Genomic DNA, 19,978 nt, shown 5'->3' on the forward strand with positions numbered 1-19,978 from the left:
GACTGCGCCGCTCGCGCGCCGTTGACAATTCCGAGCGCTAAAAGGTTCTTCCGTAAGTCTTTGTCGTAAGCAATTGCACGCATCGCGAGCAACAAGGGGCAACGGTTGACGCGGGTCGGAACACCCTCGTGCACCCTCGTGCCCCTGCTTTCGAAAAGTGTATTCCGCGCGCTCGCCGCGCTCGCCGCGCTCGCCGCGCCGATGGCGCCGATGGCGCCGATTCCCGTCCCGAGGATCGATGCCTTCCTTCGATAGCATTCGATAGCAAACGTCAAGCCCAATATGGCGTGTATCCGTGCACGTCCGTGTTATGTCAGTCTTTCGAGATCGATGTAATCGTAGTCGAGAACGCTCGGGCGCATCGTCCCCGCGGACGCGTTTATATAGTTTCTCCAGGGCCGGCCTCGAAACATTTATTTATCGAGAAATTTTACACGCTATACAGGCCGAACTCCAGGTGACACTCCGGTTCTAACCTAACCTCTCGAAGCCTTGAACTTGCAGTTCCTAGGTTGTCGGTAATCTAGCCACGACTCGATTGCAGCCTGCACGGTGTCGAAATCGCACAGGTAGATTCCATTTTTCCTATGACATTCTTCGATCGAGTGAAATAAGCGAGGGCTCAAATGAACGTTTTCCCCCCCAGTCGAGGACGGAGAGGCGAGGCAGCGTTCGGTTCGACGGATACTCGAGCTGGGATCGAGTTACGAGTTGCGTCTAATTCGAAGAGGAGAACCGGAGTGACTCCAGGACTTGACCTTAAGATTGGTGACAGGCTGGGAAAAAATGCCAAAAATACGAACTCGCCAGGCGTCCAACGGTCTTTGGCTGAGACAGCGAGAGCTGGGTTTCAGATTCCCCCTTGGCCATGGGGATCGGTTTCATAAAACGCTTTACTCGTCGATTCAGCCCGTTACTTCGTGGGATCATGGAGATAACTTGTACAATGCGATGCACGGTGGTGTTTTTAATCTGGAATTTTCTCCTGACGGGTAAGAGGCTCGATTCTTACCTTCTCTTTAAGCATTCGCCTTGTGAACGTCGGCTGAATTTTTGGCATCGATTGTAGAGGGTGTATTAAAAAATGTGCAATGTGTTTTTAATAAAAAAACTAAGGTTAAACTTTGGATAGACTCTCGCGGTATCCAAGAATTTCACGCACGACAAATGTTTTATGGTCGGCGATCGTTTAGTTCGATGTATCGGGAAATCAGTTTGCCTCCTTAAAGGAGTGCGTTGAAAGATTTCATAAGATAGGTCCATTCCATTTTTCTTTATTTAGAGTCTAGAATGAATCATCTAGTTTATCTAGGCCTTGGTAAAAGTTAGACTTCTCTGGATAGGCATCGATATTCGCATCTAGTAGTCGATGTAAGAAATTTTTTGGGATGATTTAAAAGAATCAATATTAACACGATAACCAATTTTATCATTTTAGATCTCTGCTTCTAGCAGCCTGTGAAAAGAAGAGTATTTTAATGTTCGATCCACTGTGCAGGAGATTAATACATGCGATCGATAATGCTCATTATGATTGCGTCAATTGCGTGAGGTTTGTACACTTGCGTGTTTCGATAATTTGATCATTCGTGATTATTAGCTTGATTAAAGTGGATCATTGATTGTAGAGAAATATTTGTATGTTTATTAAATGTTGTAGGTTTTTAGACCAACGTATGTTCGCTACGTGTTCAGATGATAGTACGGTAGCTCTCTGGGATGCGAGGAATTTGAAACAAAGGATAAGGACACTTCAGGGTCATTCGAATTGGGTAAAAAATATAGAATACAGTCCAAGCGATGGACTCTTATTAACCAGTGGATTTGATGGAAGCATATATACATGGGATATTAACAGGTAAAATTGCTATTATATCCAACTGCATTTTACTCTTCCTTACGGTATAGAAAAAAATTTGTAATTATGGATTTGTAAAAAGAAGAAAATAATTAAATGTTATAATTAATGTCTCTCTCTCTCTCTCTCTCTCTCTCTCTTCAGTTTTACCGAAAACAGTTTTCTGTACAATCGAGTGTTCCATACAAATGGATTGATGCGAACTAGGCTCAGTCCGGATGCCAGTAAGATGTTAATATGTACAACCTCCGGTTACCTCATCATTATACATAATCTTAAGCTAAACACGTTAACTAAGGACTTAGCAGGTTTTAAGGTACTACGGCATCTCGTAACTTATACACATGGATCTTTCGTTTCCACCTACATAAAGAAATTCGTAAAATAATACACACCTTGTTTCTTTTACAGCCAAACATGTACCGGTTGATGCAACTATCGCAAACCACGATACCGGTCGCAGCCAGCTTTACCCATCTATTCTCGCCAACTCGGACTCATAATCGCGTTGAATTCCTGACAGATTTCCCTGTCGGAGATGATGCAGAAGTGATATCGAGCTTGCAGGTTCATCCTCAAGGCTGGTGCGCTTTGTCCAGGAACGTCAGCAATGGAGAGAAATCAGAGGTTGGTTCGAGCGCTCGTCCTAATTATTTATCGCGCCTAATCGTGTCCTATGATCGTATGTCTTCGAAGGCTACGATGGACGGAATGAAAGCACGCGATCGATACATCCTGTTCATTAAATTCTAGTGGACGTGCATACACGACATTCAGGAGCGCGACACGTCGGAAATCAACGAGCAGACAAAGGAGACCGAAGACGTGCAGTTTAACGACCTCTCGGTGGAGGAGTTCGACGAGTCCCAGCAGCCCCAGCCCTCGCGTTCCGGGATTACCTCGTCGTTCGTGATCGACAGCGCGAATCGGGCGAGGATCGTGCAAACCGTGCCGGACGTGAGATCGAGTTCGTTCGTAGCGGCGGAATCGTCCCAACCTGCCAGACCATCTCGAACGAACAGCTGGCAGGAGTCCGGGAGGATACGGTCCAGACTGCAGTGCCCGAGAACGGGGAGGAGCATCGTCAGGACGAGTGCTTTCGGGGTGGTCGAGATCAGGTCGAACGCCAGCTCGTCCGAGACGGTGGGGAGCAGCTCGAGCCAGAGCAACGACATCGACGAGAGCGCCCGTGACTTCGTCGAGGATATGGAAGGCCTGATGCAAGCCGAGAACGGCCTCGACGAGTCGTCGACCGGCCGCCAGGGTAACCGGGAAGAAGAGGAGCAGGACTACAGGATCCCCAGGCCCGAGAACCACCTGAACGACCTGAGGCGCAACGCGCTGGTCAACCGCAACTTCACCAGAGGGAACGTCGAATTGCATGTCAGCACGGCGGATGTATGGGAAGCTCTGGTGGCCATCCGGGAAGCCAGGCTGCGACGAGAAAGGGAGGGCGAGTCCTACCCCATGGGACTGGGCAACGACTTCCTGCCCAGGACCCGCGTGGGCTTCAACTTCATTCCCAGGTCATCCCACACCGTGGTCATCGTCGGCGACCGGGCCCGGGCTCAGACTCAAAATAGACAGACCTCGCAGACCATGTACGCTATTCCTAGGAACCATAAGATCCACCAGAACGTCCCCAGGCTGACGCATTACATAGAGGAGCCGAACGTGGGCTCGGGTTACATCAAAGAACTGTGCTTCTCCCCGGATGGTCGACTCATTTGCTCTCCCTTCGGCTACGGTGTACGATTGTTGGCTTTCTCCAGCGAGTGTCAAGAGCTGTCCAATTGCGTCCCTGCCACGAACGAGTCGGTACAGTTGTACGAATTGGCGACCAATGCCAGCCATTCGGATATCGTCGTTAGTACCAAGTTCTCGCCGAGGCACTGCCTCCTCGTGTCCGGCTCCCTTAGCGGAAAGATCGTGTGGCATCAGCCCGTAGTCTAGCTAATTAAATTGACCGTATAGCCCGTAAGTCAAGGTTCATTTGTGACGTTTAACTCGCGGTCGTTCGTCGCGATACCGCTCGTTTTCCGGACCCATTGCGTTTATCTCCAAAGGTTAGAAACTAGTCCGGTCTGGCGGGCGCAGTTTTGAGAAGAAAATCCTTTTCTCGAGTCGGCCCGCCACCCGGGCTCGTATGGCGGATTTGTAATTCCGGTTTACGTGTATTATATGATTTTCGATAGGTACGCGTACATAACGATACGACGCATCGGTGTATGGGCGCGACGAAGAGATATTGCCAACGATGCGGACGATGCAAAGACTAATTACCGAGGATATGGACGAGTCGATCGAAATTAAGGCAGGACTTAGGTTAGCGACGCGACCTCGAAAATTCTGCACCTTCGTGCAACCAGGATGAATAAAGATGACGCCCGACGCGGATGGAACGACGCAATCGGCCTTCGATCGCGGATCGTCGAGGTTCCCCCACACGGTGAATTGATCTAGCTTTAACGAAGCTGCGAAACCAAGGAGTTGAAATCAAAAGGAGTCGAGCCACGAGTTGTTTTCATTTTTCTAATCGCATGGCGGTAGGGTATTTTTCACCGAATCGAGAGGGTAGATTTTATTCTTCACGGTAGACCCCCCGCGTCGATTCTTGTTTCGGGAGCACCGTTCCTCGGTAGACGCAAAGTCGGTTATTTATCCCGTGTCCTCTTCTGGGCGGCCCGGTCGCCCGCCAAGTGTCAAGTACTTAACGACTCGACTTTAATCGGCCAATGGCAATCATCGCGCTGACTTTCGGAACTCCGCGGAGGAACGTGCGCCACGAGCCTTCCTTCGAGCTGAAATTTTACTCTTATGTTAGAATTAGGAAAATTAGGAATAACCAGGACGAAGCGATCCGCTCGAAACGCGCTCCTTGGTCAACTTGTAGGGGAAATTTCGATATGCAATATCAGTGTAACATAATTTTCCTTCGGTTGCGACAGAGTCGCGCGATTACTCGTAACCCTTTCTCGAGTTCAGGCTTCAAAGAGGTCCTGCGGGACGAATCCATTTCGTTCGTCACGTCGAATCGGAGGACGCGGTGGCGCTCGGGTTTGAAGTCGCAAATCGTTAACGGTAGAGCCTGTGTCGATGTCCATTTTTCTACTTATCGATCCTTTCCTGCATTTTTGTCAAGATCGGATGATCTTTTGCGAATCGACAAAGGCTGCCCCGGAAAGTCGAGACGTACCCCGCCACGATCGTCGCACGTACTTCGCCTTCGAGGTCGGCGTTCGGTGAAGCAATCGATTTCGAGGTACGGGCACCCGCCCTGTTAATTACCACTAAGACCCTGTACAGTAGTTAACGTGTTCGTTGTTTTGTAAGGTTTGTTTTTCCCTTTTTTTTTTTTCTATACAATAAAGATGTTGCTGCCAAGGTCCTTCCGTCTTCCACGGGGATTCCATAGCGAGGGACGAGACGAACTCCGCCATTTGTGGAATATTATGTTAGGTCGTTCCAAGAGTAATGCTACTTTTTTATTCATTGAAATAAGAAAAATTAGATAAAAAATTGAATAGAAAAAGGTATCGGTGGATCGTCCCATCTCTCGGTGGAGGATCTCTCGTCTTCTGCGTCTCGTCGTGCGAATAGAATAGTTTGTTAAGTGTGCGAACTTTGTACCGCATCGTGCAAAATTATGATAGTTGGTTTGGGTTGGTAAATCCTTTTCCTTTTTTTTTTTTTTTATTAACGGTAGAGTGCCCTTTGTCTCCATTGCGCTCGAATTCCTGCGACGTGATGCACGAGACGTTTCCGAACGGCACTCGATCTCGATAACGCCAATTGGCTTTGCAATGTCAAATCGACGCAATTGCGGTGTAATTGGGCTATATCGCCCGGCGATATCGATGACTTTTCCGCGTGATTTCGCTGCTAACTTGGGGGCAACTCTTCGGCATGCCGCTTACTCGGCTGGTCTTGTTTCTCTTCATCTGCCAAGTGCGCTTCTCGGGGTCGACCCGAGACGGGACGTGCGGGAAATTCACGCAAGTAGAATCTAGAAGTTCAGATATATCCTGAGAAAATATAATCGTCGCTTAGTAAATGCGAAAAAAAATGTCTTCGTTTTCGGGCGAAACTTTCCCGAGTTTCTTAATGGCGCGAGGAATCTAGATTAGGCGTTCGGGTAAATTTGGTGCGACCCGCGTAAATCAATCTTGCCCGAGGACAGGATTTATCAGCTCGGATGGAGGATCGTTTGTTCGATGTAAATCCCATTCGGCCGTGATAAATCGCAACACTGTCCAACATCGGGAGATCGATCGATTCGCTGCAGGAGGTGCCTCGGCTCGGCCGATTTTCCTCGGGATTTATTTGCCCGATCTGCGCGCCGAAATTGAGACTGATAAGTGGAGCTAACGAGTCAATTGAAGTCTCTGAATCATTTTTTTTCATCTTCAGAGGAGACGGCAAAATCCTCAACTTCGTATTGAACGGCTTAATAATTCTTAATTAAATGTATTTACGTTTATTGTAATTATGTTATTACATTACAGGCCTAGATACGTCTTCGCGCTGAGTGCGTCAACGAATGATATCGATCAGCTGACGAAGTTGGTGGAAAACTTCCGATCGGCGATCGTGAAAAGGCCGAATTCCGACGATGCTCCGGTCCACGTGGTCATCGATCCACGAGATTTCAACAGGTTTTATCGGCAGGTTCGTCCTCTGAAGATTTATCGGTCTCACTGGATCCTCTGCGTCGACCCAAAGGAGGTGGCGGCTCTACCGTTGAGGCTGAACGACGAGAATTTCGATTTAAGAAGGAAAGAGGAATCGTCGGAGAAGGAAGAATTCGCCCAAAGGGGAAGTTTCAAGACGAAACCTAGACCTAATGATTTCCGTAATGCTTCGTCAATTAATTATAAGAAAAAAATTGGGGTACCTCTCGGGGGGAGGAAAATAGCCCAGAATGGGGAAGGAGGGAAGGAAGTGATTTTCGGAAGATACCCCGATGAGGAAGACGAGGAAGGAAGCTGGGAAAACTTTCGTCAAGAAGATTCGGCGAGATTCGTTCTTCAGAGCGGAGGACCGAAAAGTCGGAATTGGGAGCGCGATGATCTCGGAGATCGCGAAGGGAATTTAAATAACGATGCCCTGGAGGACGTGGAAAGGATCTCGACGAAATCAGAGGGCAAGAAGGAATCTCAGAGTGAAGAGACCAATGACGCGGAAGGTTCGGAGTCAATTTGGAAACGGGACCTGACGGAGAGGATGGTAATGGAGTTAAGGACCCTTCCCAGGACCTCCGGGGAGGGATCTCCTCGAGCAAGGGCTTTCAGAACTCGAAGGGATGCGAGAAAGGTAGTGGAAGGGTCCGAAAACGAGGGAAATTCAAAGTCGGTCGAAGAAGCCGAAGAAACGACGCAGAGACCGACAAAGAGATGGACGAACTCTTCGATTTCCGGGATTTGGTCTTTGAGATCCTCGAAGCCTCCCAGAGATACCGAAGCATCCAAAAGGATGGAGAAGACGAAGAAGCCCTCGAAGGACGACGGACCATTGTCGAGGCATATAACAGGGAATAAGGTGGAACCTAGAAAAGCGAATACCGCGAAAAACGCGACGAAACCCGCGAAAGAAAAGGATGCGAAACAGGGAAATCGCAAGAAAGCCGCGAAAAACGACTCGACGAAGCCTTCGGCCCCGAAGACGACGCGGTCTCCCAAGATCGCGACCACGGAGAAGCTGCGGAAACCCGCGCGAATTCAGGAAAATGGTCGGAAGAAGGGGGCCGGCGCGAGTGGTGACTCTTCAAGGAATTCCAAGAACGCGAAATACGTAAATTTGAGTAAGCCACTTCCAAAGAAAGAAGTCACGCTGGGGCGTAAAACGTGGACAGCGAGTCAGGAACAGAACCCGAAGAGTGGAGCGATCGATCCGACGACGGCGAAAGGGTCGATCGCAACGAAGACGGGGATCACCGCAAAGAGGCCAACGACGAAGGCCCCGAGAATGAACAAGAAGATATTCACGACGACCCCGAAGACGACAACGGTGACGAGGAAGACCACGGCCTCGACGTCGAGGCCGCATTTTCTTCCTCCCGTTCCTACCAGAAATAATCCTGAATATTGGCTCGTTACTAGTCGCACGACGATGAAGCCCAGGAAGATCTTAAAGTGGCTATCAGCCGACAGGAACTCGTTGAGGACGACGAGGAGACCTAGAAAGTTTTACAAGTGGCGAACGATGAAGGACATGTGGATGAAACGCAAAAAGAGTAAGAATCCCGGGTTCCAGACAGCGAAGCTGCGTTCTCGGAGGAACTTCGACCTGCTCACCGATCCCAACAATTTGGAAAAATTGGAAAATTCTAAAAATATAGCAAATTTAAAAAATTCAGGTGATGATCTTCCTGGCAATTCCTCGAAGACGGTTTTGAATTACATATTGAGTTCTGATTTTCGGACGGACCTGGGCAATTTCTCCTTGAATCTGGAACGTCTCCTGATGAAGAAGAAGCAGAGTATAGGGAGAGGGAGCGAGCACTCCGGAGGACCCGAAAGGGAAGAGGATAAGAAAAAGGAGGTGTCAAGGGCGACGAGATCAAATTTGGAATTTGCACAAAAACGCCAGGGACCTTGTAGTGGCATCAAGACTTGTGGGGTCGAAGTTCCCACCAACGTTCCCACCTTGACGAAACCTGTGACCAGTTCATGGAGTTATTGGGAAAAAGGAAACGGAGCCGAAGACGAGTCGATTCCCGATCTTCCCGATGAAGAGAATTATCCCGATGAAGATTACAGACCCCTGAATCCGCAGATCGGAGACCAGGAGATCTTGACGAGAAAATTGACGTACGACGCCTCGAAGAAGAGGGACGAAGAGCGGATAGTTATTCTTCGTCGATGATTTAATCGTAAGTTATAATTAATGTCGAAGAAAATACTTAACCCTAAAAACTAATTAAAATATCCAGGATCTCGTAACCGATCCGCGACGTGGAGGAATAAAGCGCCCTGATTGGCAGCAATCTTAAACAAACAATAATAATAATTCTTCAAGGTTACTCGATTTACTGCAGACACTTTGGGGGTTTTTAGTCTCTTTATTAACGTATTACTTAGCCTATGTACAGCGAAGTCCGTAAAAAAAATAACGACCGCTCGTCGGGATCGCTGAGCGCCATTTCGCGTCGTTTGTGGCATACCAATTTAATCTTTTATTTTTTCTTTTCTCATAAATGGAGTTTTAATTTACTAAACATAAGTCGGTGTTTCTTCTACATTTAAGGAGAGCCAGGTTTAAAACATCGGAGCTAATCTGATTTTGTTTAATCGTTTAATTCGGTTCTGCACAGCGCGACGCGTAATGGCGTTTACGAATCTGCACAACGTGCGAGTAGGGATTAGTAATGAGCTTAACAATTAACGGTGTAGAATAATTCGGCGGTCCGCTTGTACCTTCGTTGTCACGATGCGCTAACATTCTACAGGGGATAAATAAAAAGCGGCTTTCGAAAATCGTCCGAGTGGCTGGCGTTCGCCATTTCAGGGCCCGCGATCATCGTTTTATATTTTATACAAGTATGATATATCAACGTCGATCGCGTCGCCATCTCGTTAAAAGTCCAAATATCCGCAGGACGACCCTAGGACGAATGCACAGGAGGTAAAACCGTGCAAAAGGTTGTGGATGGAAATATTCTGGTAGGACCCGTGTCAAGAGTACTACGCGTCTGGTGAAAAAATAAAAAAACAATAGGATCAACGATGGCGGTTGGGGTTGGAGGCTGCCTGGAATTGGAATGATTTCAAAAATTATTGCTCCACGGAAAATCAAAAAGAAAAATTGCTTGAAAGAAAGGACATCACCGAAGGATCCCAGGGAAGGCAAGACTCGTGGATATCCGAAGAAGCTTCCGAATGAAAAAGAGGACAAGACGGGATCATCATGGACGACCGGTTCGATCTACGTCGACCGTCATCGAGGGACGGACCTTTTTTTTAAAAAGGAATCAGATGGCAAAGTAGAGGATCGCGGTTAAAACTACGTATTCCAAGTTGGCCAGAAGGATCTGGCCAGCTCCAGCTATGGAAGAAGAGTCCCGATCCTGGTCACCTCGGACAAAGTCGTGAGATTTAATGGAGTCCATGTCGCGCGGACGATGGTTGGGTTCTTCAAGGTGAAGACCGTGGTCACGAGGTAAGGACGAATTATCGGATCCAGAGAATTCGGTCCTCTCGTACGCATCTCCGGCCGAACGTTCGGACCTACTAAGTAACCGTAATTTAGTGTTCCGTTGTAGAGGGAAGGCGGGGAGTCGACGCCGTTGGGAGTCTTTGAGGCTGAGCTGAGGGTTCTGCCCAGGCTGAACGTCTCCGGGCACGGGTGGAGGAAGCTCGCCCATGAACTTTCCAAACCGAGGGGTTCCGGTAAGCAAATCCGCCGTGGTAGAGGACAGAGGGAACCTGGACGTCGCGATCTGCCCGCTGATCTTCGGGTTCGACGACGCGGACCTGGCCAAACCGGGATCTCTGACCCTCTTCCCATCGTAAGTAACGAACGTACCAGCGGGAAGTTCATCCGCCGAGGAGTCACCGGGAGGAAGATACCTACTGTCCAGACGATCGGCAGCCGTCTCCATGTCATCCAGCTCGTCCAGCCTCGTCTTCCCCCTGCTGGATTGGACCTTCTTCACGGGCCTCTTCCTCCCGACGACGCGATCCGGGGGAGAGGGCACGAAAACGGGCTCAAAACTGTCCACCGTCTTCTCCGTCTCTATCGACGCGTTGGAGCTCCTCTCCTGCATCGACTCCCTGACCTCGCCTCCGATGATGGGCTCGAAGCCGCCCTCGATGACGACGGACTTGGGGTCGAACCCTGTATTCCTGGCGAATGGAGGCTTCCCCTCTCCCGAGCTCGCGTTTTCCAGCTGGTTCTCGTCCCTGTCCATCTTGGCCCAGAGCCTGGACACCTCCGGCTGCCCCTGGGGTCCCGACATCCAGGGTGGACGTGTACCAAAAATCGGCTTCTTCCACTCCGGGCCCAACGCGAGACCCTGATTACCCGTCCCGTCCGCCAACTTGGCCACGATCACTGGGCGACGCTTTTGCACGTAGGGCCTCCTTGGAATCGTCTTCTGAGTCTGGAGAGAGTATTTCCCGAGCTGGCTCATGATTGCCCGGTGATGATCTGGAAGGAGTTTAGAGTGGTTAGGGTTAGGCTCGCGGGAGTTGGTGTCCGTCACCTTATAGCTGTAAACGGGCTGGCTGGCGGATGCCGAAGGGCCTCGGTGGGACCGAAAGGGCCCATCGTAGTGCCTATGAAGCGGATGACGGTGATACTTCGGCTCCTGGTCCAGACGGTGGCTCTTCCGGTCGTGCTCTTCGTTAACGGGAGGCAGGAACTGGCCTCGATCGTATGAGAACGGCTGATTCGAGCGGGTTAGTGGCGGATGGTAGCCTAGCTTGGGAGGCCCTTGACCCAGGTTAGTGTACCGCGGGGGAGGCCGATGCATCGCGTATTCTTGCCGGTGTCGCGGGAACTCCGGATCCGCGGTTACCTTGCTTGGCACTCGGATGCTGAAGCTGCCCTCCAGGTCGGAGTTCGGCGCCAAGACGTACGTCTCCCGCACCTCGCTGGCCGCCGCCGATGGAGCTTGACAGTCGTCGTGCACGTGGATCTTCCAGCCCAGGTATCGATGGGTGAAACACTGCAATCACGAAGGTCTCTTTACGCCCTCCGATCGCGACTCAACCCTGAGACTTATCGATTACGGCCCGGTATCGGTATGTCCTTCGATTCCTCGCTGGGACAGAGGTGCGTTCCCACTACATGGGATAGATAGGGTCTTCGCTCCTCCACGTGCACCAATCGATGGGTCCTTGCATCGTTATGTGGGTCGCGTAATGATATATGGGGCATTAAATCACCCCCAAATCCCTCTACTGGCTCTTCTCCCTGACCTCGGGGAGCACGCCGCAGATACCGACGACTGCTACATCGATAAACCGTCCAGGGTGCGGGAATCGCCTCATCGGGGCGGACCCCTTTCTTTTTAGGAGATTCCAGGAGAGGGTCGCGAAAGAGACGACGTTACCTGATAATACACCGTGTCGGGAGTATCGTTGTCCGGCGTCCACTCGACGATTCCCGGTTCGCCGGGTTCGCACTCCAGGGTCAGGGTTCGCTGGTAGGCCCCGAAGGAGGCGAACTCGTCGGCTAGTGGCTGACTCTGGTCGGGCATCCAGTTACAGAATCGACCTGCCCCAGTGGGTATGACGTTTCCACGTTGGCGACGAACTCCGGCAAAGACCTTCACCGCCTGCGGGAGAAAACGTACCTCCGGGTGAGCGAACCCGAGATCGGGGACTCTCCTTTCGTCCAGGAATGAATTCTTAGGGCGAACTTACGGCCTTCTCTTCCGGCGTCTTGTGCAGAAAACCTCCAACGGGGTCGTCGGTGACGTAGAAGGGGTGATAACGCGCCGGGATCTCCGAATCCTGTCCACCCTCGACCACGAAGGTGTACTTCCTGCCACGAACCACGTGGATTTCGGGGATGAGGAGACCGTTGATGTACCAGGAGATGCCCCAACCGACGTGGCCTGCGGAGAGGGCGTTCGTCAGGGCAACCGTGCGCGGCCGACGTTTTCTCAACCGAACAAGGTACGTGGAATTTTACCGGTGATCGCCGGATACCCGTGCTTCCCTCCCGTGGGGCCCATCTGCGCGTAGAAAACTCCGTCCTCGGGTTCGTAGCACTGGATGGGAGGGATCTCCCAGGCGTCGTTCTTCGGGGCCGGAGCCGGGGTTGCCTGTAATCGTTTCGGACGTCTCGTAGTTACCACGAGTCTCTGCCTCGACTGCAACGAATCGCGCCTTTTTGCACTTTTCGGATTCTCCCCGGGAAAGGCCAGATTCGGTCGCGAAGTTTAGGCTCACCTGGACGCGAGCGGGCTTTTCGCCCTCGTCGGGGCGGTCCTGGTCGGGCATCGGGCAGTTCCAGGAGGGCGGTCTACCGAACTCGATCAACCGGTCGCTCTTCAGGTAGCTCGTGTGGAAACTGACCTCTCCGCGCTCGTTCAAGGGTCCGATCGCCCAGACGATGGCCTGGGAGCCGTTCGTCCTTATCGGCAGGTCCAGTCGATCGCTGGCTTTCAGGGGTCTCTGATAAGTCACGATGCTGTACCCGTTCACCATGGCAGCGTTCAGGAGGCGCACCGAATTCGTGTTCTCCTGTAAAACGTGGACCTCCCTTAGCTCGACTCGACCGGAGCTTCCCGCGGCGGTCCCCGACACTTTTCTTGACGACGTCGACGCTTGCCTGTATTCTGGTGTCGGGACAGCTTCCCCGGGTCCCGGAACACTGCGATTTGGCGTCGAGGAAGTAATCAACGGCATATCCTTGAAGAGTCCGCTTGTCGACCCACGCGACGGCGACGTCGCTCCCGATCATGACGCTCTTCTCGGGATCCGGGGAGAGACCGAAAGCCATGTACTCGTTGGTCTCTGGAGCGGAAAAGAACTCGTACACGAGGGCCGGGAAATTTATGCCGGAGCTGTCGCGAGGAGCGAGGCCCAAATTTACCCCCGCGAGCCCCCTGGGAAGCGTCACCGGAGAGGAAAGGAAGGGACTCGCCTCCGGCGTGGAATTACAAAAAGGGCCGAGGAATAAAATCCGCGAAAAAGGGATATTAAATCGCGGCACCCTCGTAAAAGCGGGGCGCCATTGGAGCATAACGCGCGGGCGTAAAAGTTAAAGCGAGACGATGCTTATTTTTGCGATCATTCGTTCTCCGGGCTTTTTCCTCGACGAGATGTGGCCCGTTCCTTGTCAATTCGCGGCCGTAAACGGCGCATCGGCGCGGAGAAATTTCCGCGGAATTTCATTTCCGGACTTAACCGAGACCTTTCGGGTCCCGTCGACGCGCATCGAGAGGAAAGGTGCGGCTCCTCGATGTGCCTTTCTCCTCGCGTGTCGCAACGCCCGACGCCGAAGAGGCTCTCGACGGACTGCTAATTATAAAAGTGAAAATTAAATGGCAACTCTCGCTTCCCTCGGGCTGCGATCGTTGGATCGACTTTGCTCGTTCGTTTCTTTTATTAACGGGACGACGGGCAATTGCCCCCCTTTCGCGCCTCCGTGGCACGACGAATCAAAAACGATTTCTTACCGAGTTTTCCGACGAGTTGGACCACGATGCTGTCCCCGGCCACTGCCCATCGCACCTCGAAGGCCAAGTTGTCCTCCAGAACCTCGCAATTCAGTTTCGACTGGAAAAGATTTCACGGGAATATATTCATTTTTAAATCTACCGAAGATATGGATTAAAAAAGTTAACAGGGAATTTATATCGCCAAGCCGGGGTCGATATTTTCACCTGGGCTGTTTAATTTCTCCGGTAAAATGTGTATCTGGATATTGCATCGGGCTGCATTAAAAACGCCGGTACCGCCCCCGGGAAAGCTTTATTGGAAAATTGGAAAAGCGTTCGCGGAATACGTCCAGATTTTTTACGGATTACCTTCGAAGCGGGTTTCGAAAAGTAACGAGGTTTATCCAAGAACCGATCGGTACGTCTTGCATCGCGATTGTCGTAAATTGAAAATAATGCTCCGCGAAGCTGGCGGGTAAAAAATGAATAACCGACTCCGTTCAGTGGTGCACTTTATTAAAGTACGAAGAAGGGCAGAAAAATATATGCGTCGCGTGGACGCGTGCTACCGTCGGCTCGACGCTCTTTAGCTTCGATTCCGTCGGATCGTAAAGCATTGCGGCATCTAAAACTATACGTGGAAACGTTTCCCCGCACCTAGGGGAAAAATCGGCACCGATACGCCAAATGGAAATAAGGAAACCTTGGCAAGTGCAGCTGCGGTACCTACTACTTACAATAATTACCCCCATTGCGCAACTAAGCCAACGACCGGGGTTAATCGACATATATTAAGGGGATTTCCGCATACAATAAATAACCCACACGCCCTGGCGTTAAATAAATAAACCGAGAAATCCAGCTCTGATTGTAGCTCGTACTTTGGGTTACGCGAGCGGCCACTCGCGAGGGCCTCGATCGGTCTAACCGCGCGCTTTCCCTCGACCCCCGCGAGTCGCGAGTCCGCGACGTGCCCGTCAGGTCCCAAGGGTCGCCTTTCGTCGGACGGCGTTCCCCCCCGAAGAGGACGTTCGGGGTCGAAACGATCAGTATCGAACGAAGGAGTCGAGTCTGCGGTCGCCCTGGAAGCGCAGGAGTCTCGAATAGGACGCGGGCTGGCCGATCCCGTGCTGCGGCTCCTCTCCCAGGGGGACCGAGCCGTCCGCGTCCCTCCCGAGGGGAGACTCCGGCACCGCGTAGTCCTGGCGCAGGGGAGAGCGGTAGGTCGTCGGCCTCTGCCTCCGGGAGTCGATCGTCAAGGGCGAGGATGCCGAAGAGGGGGCCGGGGACGCCTGGTGGAACGGCTCTAGGACCGGCTGGCTCTGCAACACAAGGACAGAGGCCACCTGGTTATAGCACCCAGCCGAGGCTCGCCCCCGGACGGCATTCCCTCTTCCGCCTTCCTCGATCGCCACTTCCGATCGCGTCATCCCCGGCCCTCCTCGGGGTGGTCCCGAGGATCGCGTCTCGGCGAAAGCAAAGGGACTCTTACCTGGGGCGAGACCCCGAGCATCTTCAGAGAGGGCGGCACGTTGAGACCCTGAGGAATTTCCACGTGGCCGAAGTCGACGGCGAAGGCCTCGCACCAGACGCCAAAGTGTCCCAGCTGGTGGACGGTCAGGTCCCCGGGCAACGTCAGGACGATGGTCTTGCGATCGTACCTGCGGAGGGGCTGCTCCTTTCCGTTCTCGTCGGGCACCCTGATCCCCTGGGGCGAGGGTCTCGGCCCGGACCCGGTCCAGAACTTGGCGTCTAAGAGGACAGACAGCCCGGAAGGCTTCGCTCAACTCCCTGGAGCCGCTTTTATCCCGGAGGTCTTAGACAAGGAGGACCACTCACCCGGAGCCTCGCCGTCGTAGCTGAAGCCGGGGATGAGGAGGGTCTGCGCGTCCACCAGCACGACGGGCTCCGAGCTCACCCCGTGGACGCCGTTCAGCTCCGCCAGTTTCCGAGGCCTGGGGTAGTCGAAGCCTCGCGGTATCCTCACGTCCCCGAAATTCACCTGGTCGACAATGGAGAGATCGTTATTCGCCAACGGGGGATCTTTAACCGAGAGACACTTTCTTGCACTCACGGAAAACTCGTCGCACCAGACCGAGAACCACTTGATGTTGTCGAGGGTCTTGCCCTCGGGCAGCGTCAGAGTGATGTCCTTTTTCCTGTAGCGCTTAAGGACCTCGGTTCTGAAGGAAAAATACGAATTACTCTCGATGTTCCCGCGAATTCCTCCGATTTCTCGGCCCAGAAATGGAAGGTTCACTTACGTGCCGCGTTCGTCTCGAACCCTGAACCCGCCGATTCCGGGACTTTTGGTACTCCCGGCGTAGAAATAGGCAGCTAAAAAAGTGAGACATTTTTCCTTGTCGTTTCGGGACGAATCTCGATTTTTCCCAAGGACCGATGTCGACTCTCGAGCGCCAATTTCGTCTCGAGACGATTCTTGCTCGCAAGGCTTCGCCGAAAGTGCGATTAATTGGAATCGACGGAGATACCTGGCGAAAGCGAGAGTGCCGACTCTCTCGACGAAACGGGAAAACCTTTTGCGGCCAAACGAGTTTGTTCGTGTCGCCTTCCGCGATGCGAGCGAGCAACCTCGGCTCCGTATGCGGTGAATCCGCGAAATTCGTCGAAATCGATCTCCCAATCAAATAATTAATCACCGGCAAACGATAGTTTATGCAGAAGTTTGGAAGGAAAAAATTCGCGCGAGTTTCTCCGTCGATTCCGGGCCCGGAGTTCCGAGAGAATTTCGAAACGACACGCGGATAAACGCGTTTGCATTTATTGGCGCTGCGAGATCCCTCCACCGCCTTGGGATAACTCGGAAAGGGAATAAATGCGGAACGCTCTCGTGGGTTTCGATCCGCGAGTCCTTTTCTCGCCCGCTAAATATGTCCCATCGATCCTGCGCGTAAATTATGCGCCTTTCGTCACAACTTAAAATATAATATCTCTCTTCGTTAATCGTCGGTCACGTAAGTTACGGAAAAACGCGAAGATGGCGGACGTGAAAGTATCAGCACCCAGATACATGTCATCGGATAGGAAAACTTCGGGACGGAACTGGGTCGGATCGTTTATCAAGGTGGAAAGCTGGTTTCCCCGATTTCCATCTTTCTCGGGCCTTTTTTGACGTATAGAGAGATTCTCGTTCGGCCTCCTTTGGACAATTTCTGGAGGGATGGGGTTCGTTTGAAATTTGGACGGACCGGGTCCTTCGCCGTCGTAAGTGAAGTCCTTGATGTAGAGAGTCCTGGCATCCACGGCGTACACCTCGCCGCTGAGGCCGTGATGAAGTTCGGACAGTTTTCCGATAAGTTTTCCGTAGTACGCCCCGTTGCATATATCTGAAAACAAAAGCGGCCACGTGAATTCCTCCGGCTCCCAAGGCGGAAGCAGGACTTTCCGGGGAGTTTCCGGGGAGTTTCCGGGGAGTTTTCGGAGACTCGACGGGGCCGAAAGTTACGACGCCGGGAAGCAACGCGTCGTATCGCGATACCTGATTTTCCGATAGAGTCGATCGATATCTCCAAAGGTTTTCGGGCCGGACTCGAAGTCCCTCGAACGGTGGCGCGAAAGGACTTGAGAAAAGTGATAAAAAATCCCGCAAGAGGCGAGAAGAGCTTCCGAATGCGCGGCGCCGCGTCGAATCGATATCGCGATCGATCGGCTCGAAACATCAAACGGCGGCGTTTTCCTTCAAAGCCGCCGAACCGAGGCATTCGTGGAATCCGTTTTCTGGGTCGAAGTAAACGGTGTTTCGTCGATATCGGCGGGCCTCGATCGATCGATCGACGATAATCGGCATTCGCGGCGGCGAGCGGTTAACGGTGGAAATTTCATTACGACGCGGAGAGAGGGGAGGATCGATCCAGAGGGCGAGCGCGAAATCCGCGGGCATTCCGCGGTCGTTCCGCACCTATTCCGCGCGGCAGTCCCGGGGTCCCGTTCCTGGAAGGCGAAGGACCGGCCAATTAAGGTCGTTCGGTATCGACCTCTTAATTAAGGGCGATCTCGATCCGAGACCGCCGGCCGATCGATCTCGATCGAGTCCCGTTAACGGGTCCGCGTTTACATACGAGTCCTAACGAATCCGTTCTAACGACGCGATCCAACGGGACGGCGCTGCCCGTTTATTCGTCGCGCTCGACAACGGATCCCGGACACGCGGCGGTGACTCCGTTTTTATTTCCCTACCGTTCCGCTCCGTTTCACGGAGCGCGACAAGGCCGTTCTCGGTTCCTCCCTCGGGCGTCGCAAAAGTAGCGAACGTCGGTACGAATATTTCGATTCGGGTTCCGTTTGAGGAAGTCCAGCGACAAGGCCTTCCTCCTGGGTCGGGAAAGGAACGCTTGCGAGAGAGAAAGTCGCGGTCGGCCAAGGTAATCGTCGGGTTTGGTGGCCGAGGTGTCGCAACGATTCCTCTCGTGATCGCCCGATTGACTCGGAGCATCGGCGAAGCTTCTCGAGAAGATCTTCGCGTACCTCGAATCGGCTCCATCGTCCAAATCCGGCCAACGAATCCGCGATAACGGCCCGACTCGCCGTGAAACGGCGCCAGCTCGTCGGCGGAGACGAATACCAGTTCCCGAGAGCGAGGCCCGTTGTTTTCTTTGGCTGAAAGTAGCGAATGGCCGATCGATCCGCCGCTAAATGTCAAGGCTAGTCGGCTGGACTCGATGTCAACCCGGGGATAAATGTCAGGGTTATTTTCGTGTCAAAATCCCGGAGCACGAGTCACCGCTCGTCGAATTTTTCAATTTTCGCAGTTGGAACCAGAAGCAGCGCCCCGAAGAGCGACAACGAGAATCGACGTGGGCGCTCGGAGCTGCGACGTCGAGTTGCTTGATCGCGTCAAAATGCCTATCTGGGTCGCGGAGGTTGTCTTCCACCCTTTCGTCGACACGCTCGGAACCACAGGAACGCGATCGGTCGACCGGTCGCGCACCTTGAAGAAGGCCGGCTCGAAAGTCGCGGAGAAACGGAGCGGCACCGAAAACGGCATCCAGTTCGCCCTGGGAACGCCACGAAGAAAAATTGCTAATTTTCGTTTTCTCCGCCGGTCGCGATTCCGAATACGTCCGGCTAGGACGCGGCCCGTTTTCCGCAGCGCCGAGACGGTGGGCTCCCGGAGGGGGGTAAAATTTCCGAGTTCGGGGCGAGGACCGACTCCGAGGTCCGGAGGGCAGCGAGGGGGCCTCTTCGGGGTTCGCTAAAAGCTCGACGGGTCCAAAGCCACCGTAAACCGCAACCAGGTTAAAGCCGAAGAGACCTAGGAGGGTCTAGGAGCGCCGAAAGGGAGTTTCCGAGAGACGGTCGCAGAGTGGACGGACGTTTGCCGGACACGAGGAGACCCTTAACGGCCGTTGGCGCGGTCGGCGAGGAGAGGTTCCCGGGCGCCGATCGCCGAAGGGACTTACCGGAGAAGACCAGAAGCAGCGCGAAGGCGGCGAGCGTTGGTCCCTTCATGGCGTCTTCGTGGTTACTGCCGACGAAAGTGGTCGCCAACGATCCAGCTAGCTTTTGCCGATCCCACTACGTCCTCTCCACCTTCTCCTCTACCGGCGGGCCCGAGGTTCGTTTCGTGCCCCGGGCCCCGCTCTTCGGGGCCCCCTCTCCGCGGCTCGTCCGGGACTCGGATCCAGAGGAGGCCTCGCGGTTCCCGAAACGGAGTCGGTTCTCGACGTCTTCCCGGGACCTCCTCGCTCTCTAGCCTGTCGTGCCTGGAGGGGTATGCGGAACGGGCATCCCGACCTAGAAACCGCCTTCTTCGACCGCGGGATAATTAAACACTTTGGATTGGAACGATTATCACGCACGCGCGCTCTCCTCTTCTTTCCGCACTGGAGGGCGGCATCGGGGTCCCCTCGAAGACCCTGACTCCCGGGGCACCTCGGCACCTCCGGGTCCGAACGACGGAAGAGCAAAGGGCGGATCTCGCTCGATCGATCTCGGGTCGCGGCCGCGCGAAAGTGACATCCGGAGCGATCCTCTCGCAAGAGCGGATT

At 53.0% G+C, this 19,978-nt stretch overlaps 3 protein-coding genes across 3 annotated transcripts; 2 read left to right on the plus strand and 1 right to left on the minus strand.

Moving 5' to 3' along the window:
* The first annotated feature begins 34 nt into the window (after positions 1-34).
* Positions 35-5,234, plus strand: LOC105700373 (DDB1- and CUL4-associated factor 10). The gene is made up of 7 exons (XM_012426162.1): positions 35-569; positions 647-992; positions 1,439-1,552; positions 1,661-1,858; positions 2,003-2,174; positions 2,270-2,485; positions 2,612-5,234. Exons 2-7 carry the CDS (start codon positions 787-789, stop codon positions 3,809-3,811), a joined length of 2,106 nt encoding a protein of 701 aa, XP_012281585.1. The 5' UTR covers positions 35-569; positions 647-786; the 3' UTR covers positions 3,812-5,234.
* On the plus strand, positions 4,239-9,317 carry LOC105700397. Its single transcript, XM_012426204.2, has 3 exons — positions 4,239-4,307; positions 5,808-5,857; positions 6,364-9,317. Exons 1-3 carry the CDS (start codon positions 4,239-4,241, stop codon positions 8,720-8,722), a joined length of 2,478 nt encoding a protein of 825 aa, XP_012281627.2. The 3' UTR covers positions 8,723-9,317.
* Positions 9,318-9,656: 339 nt separating this feature from the next.
* Positions 9,657-19,439, minus strand: LOC105700232 (protein Skeletor, isoforms B/C). Its single transcript, XM_023434506.1, has 13 exons — positions 19,391-19,439; positions 17,180-17,317; positions 16,235-16,307; positions 16,045-16,153; positions 15,810-15,972; positions 15,463-15,722; positions 13,989-14,088; positions 13,139-13,323; positions 12,757-13,050; positions 12,497-12,668; positions 12,226-12,419; positions 11,913-12,137; positions 9,657-11,525 (listed from the first exon to the last, which is right to left on the minus strand). The coding sequence occupies exons 1-13, from the start codon at positions 19,437-19,439 to the stop codon at positions 9,828-9,830; spliced, it is 3,660 nt and encodes a 1,219-aa protein (XP_023290274.1). The 3' UTR covers positions 9,657-9,827.
* Positions 19,440-19,978: the final 539 nt, after the last annotated feature.

This window comes from Orussus abietinus, unplaced genomic scaffold (assembly GCF_000612105.2).
Source record: "Orussus abietinus isolate OABI.00-Male unplaced genomic scaffold, Oabi_2.0 scaffold18, whole genome shotgun sequence".
Classification (NCBI taxonomy): Eukaryota; Metazoa; Arthropoda; class Insecta; order Hymenoptera; family Orussidae; genus Orussus; species Orussus abietinus.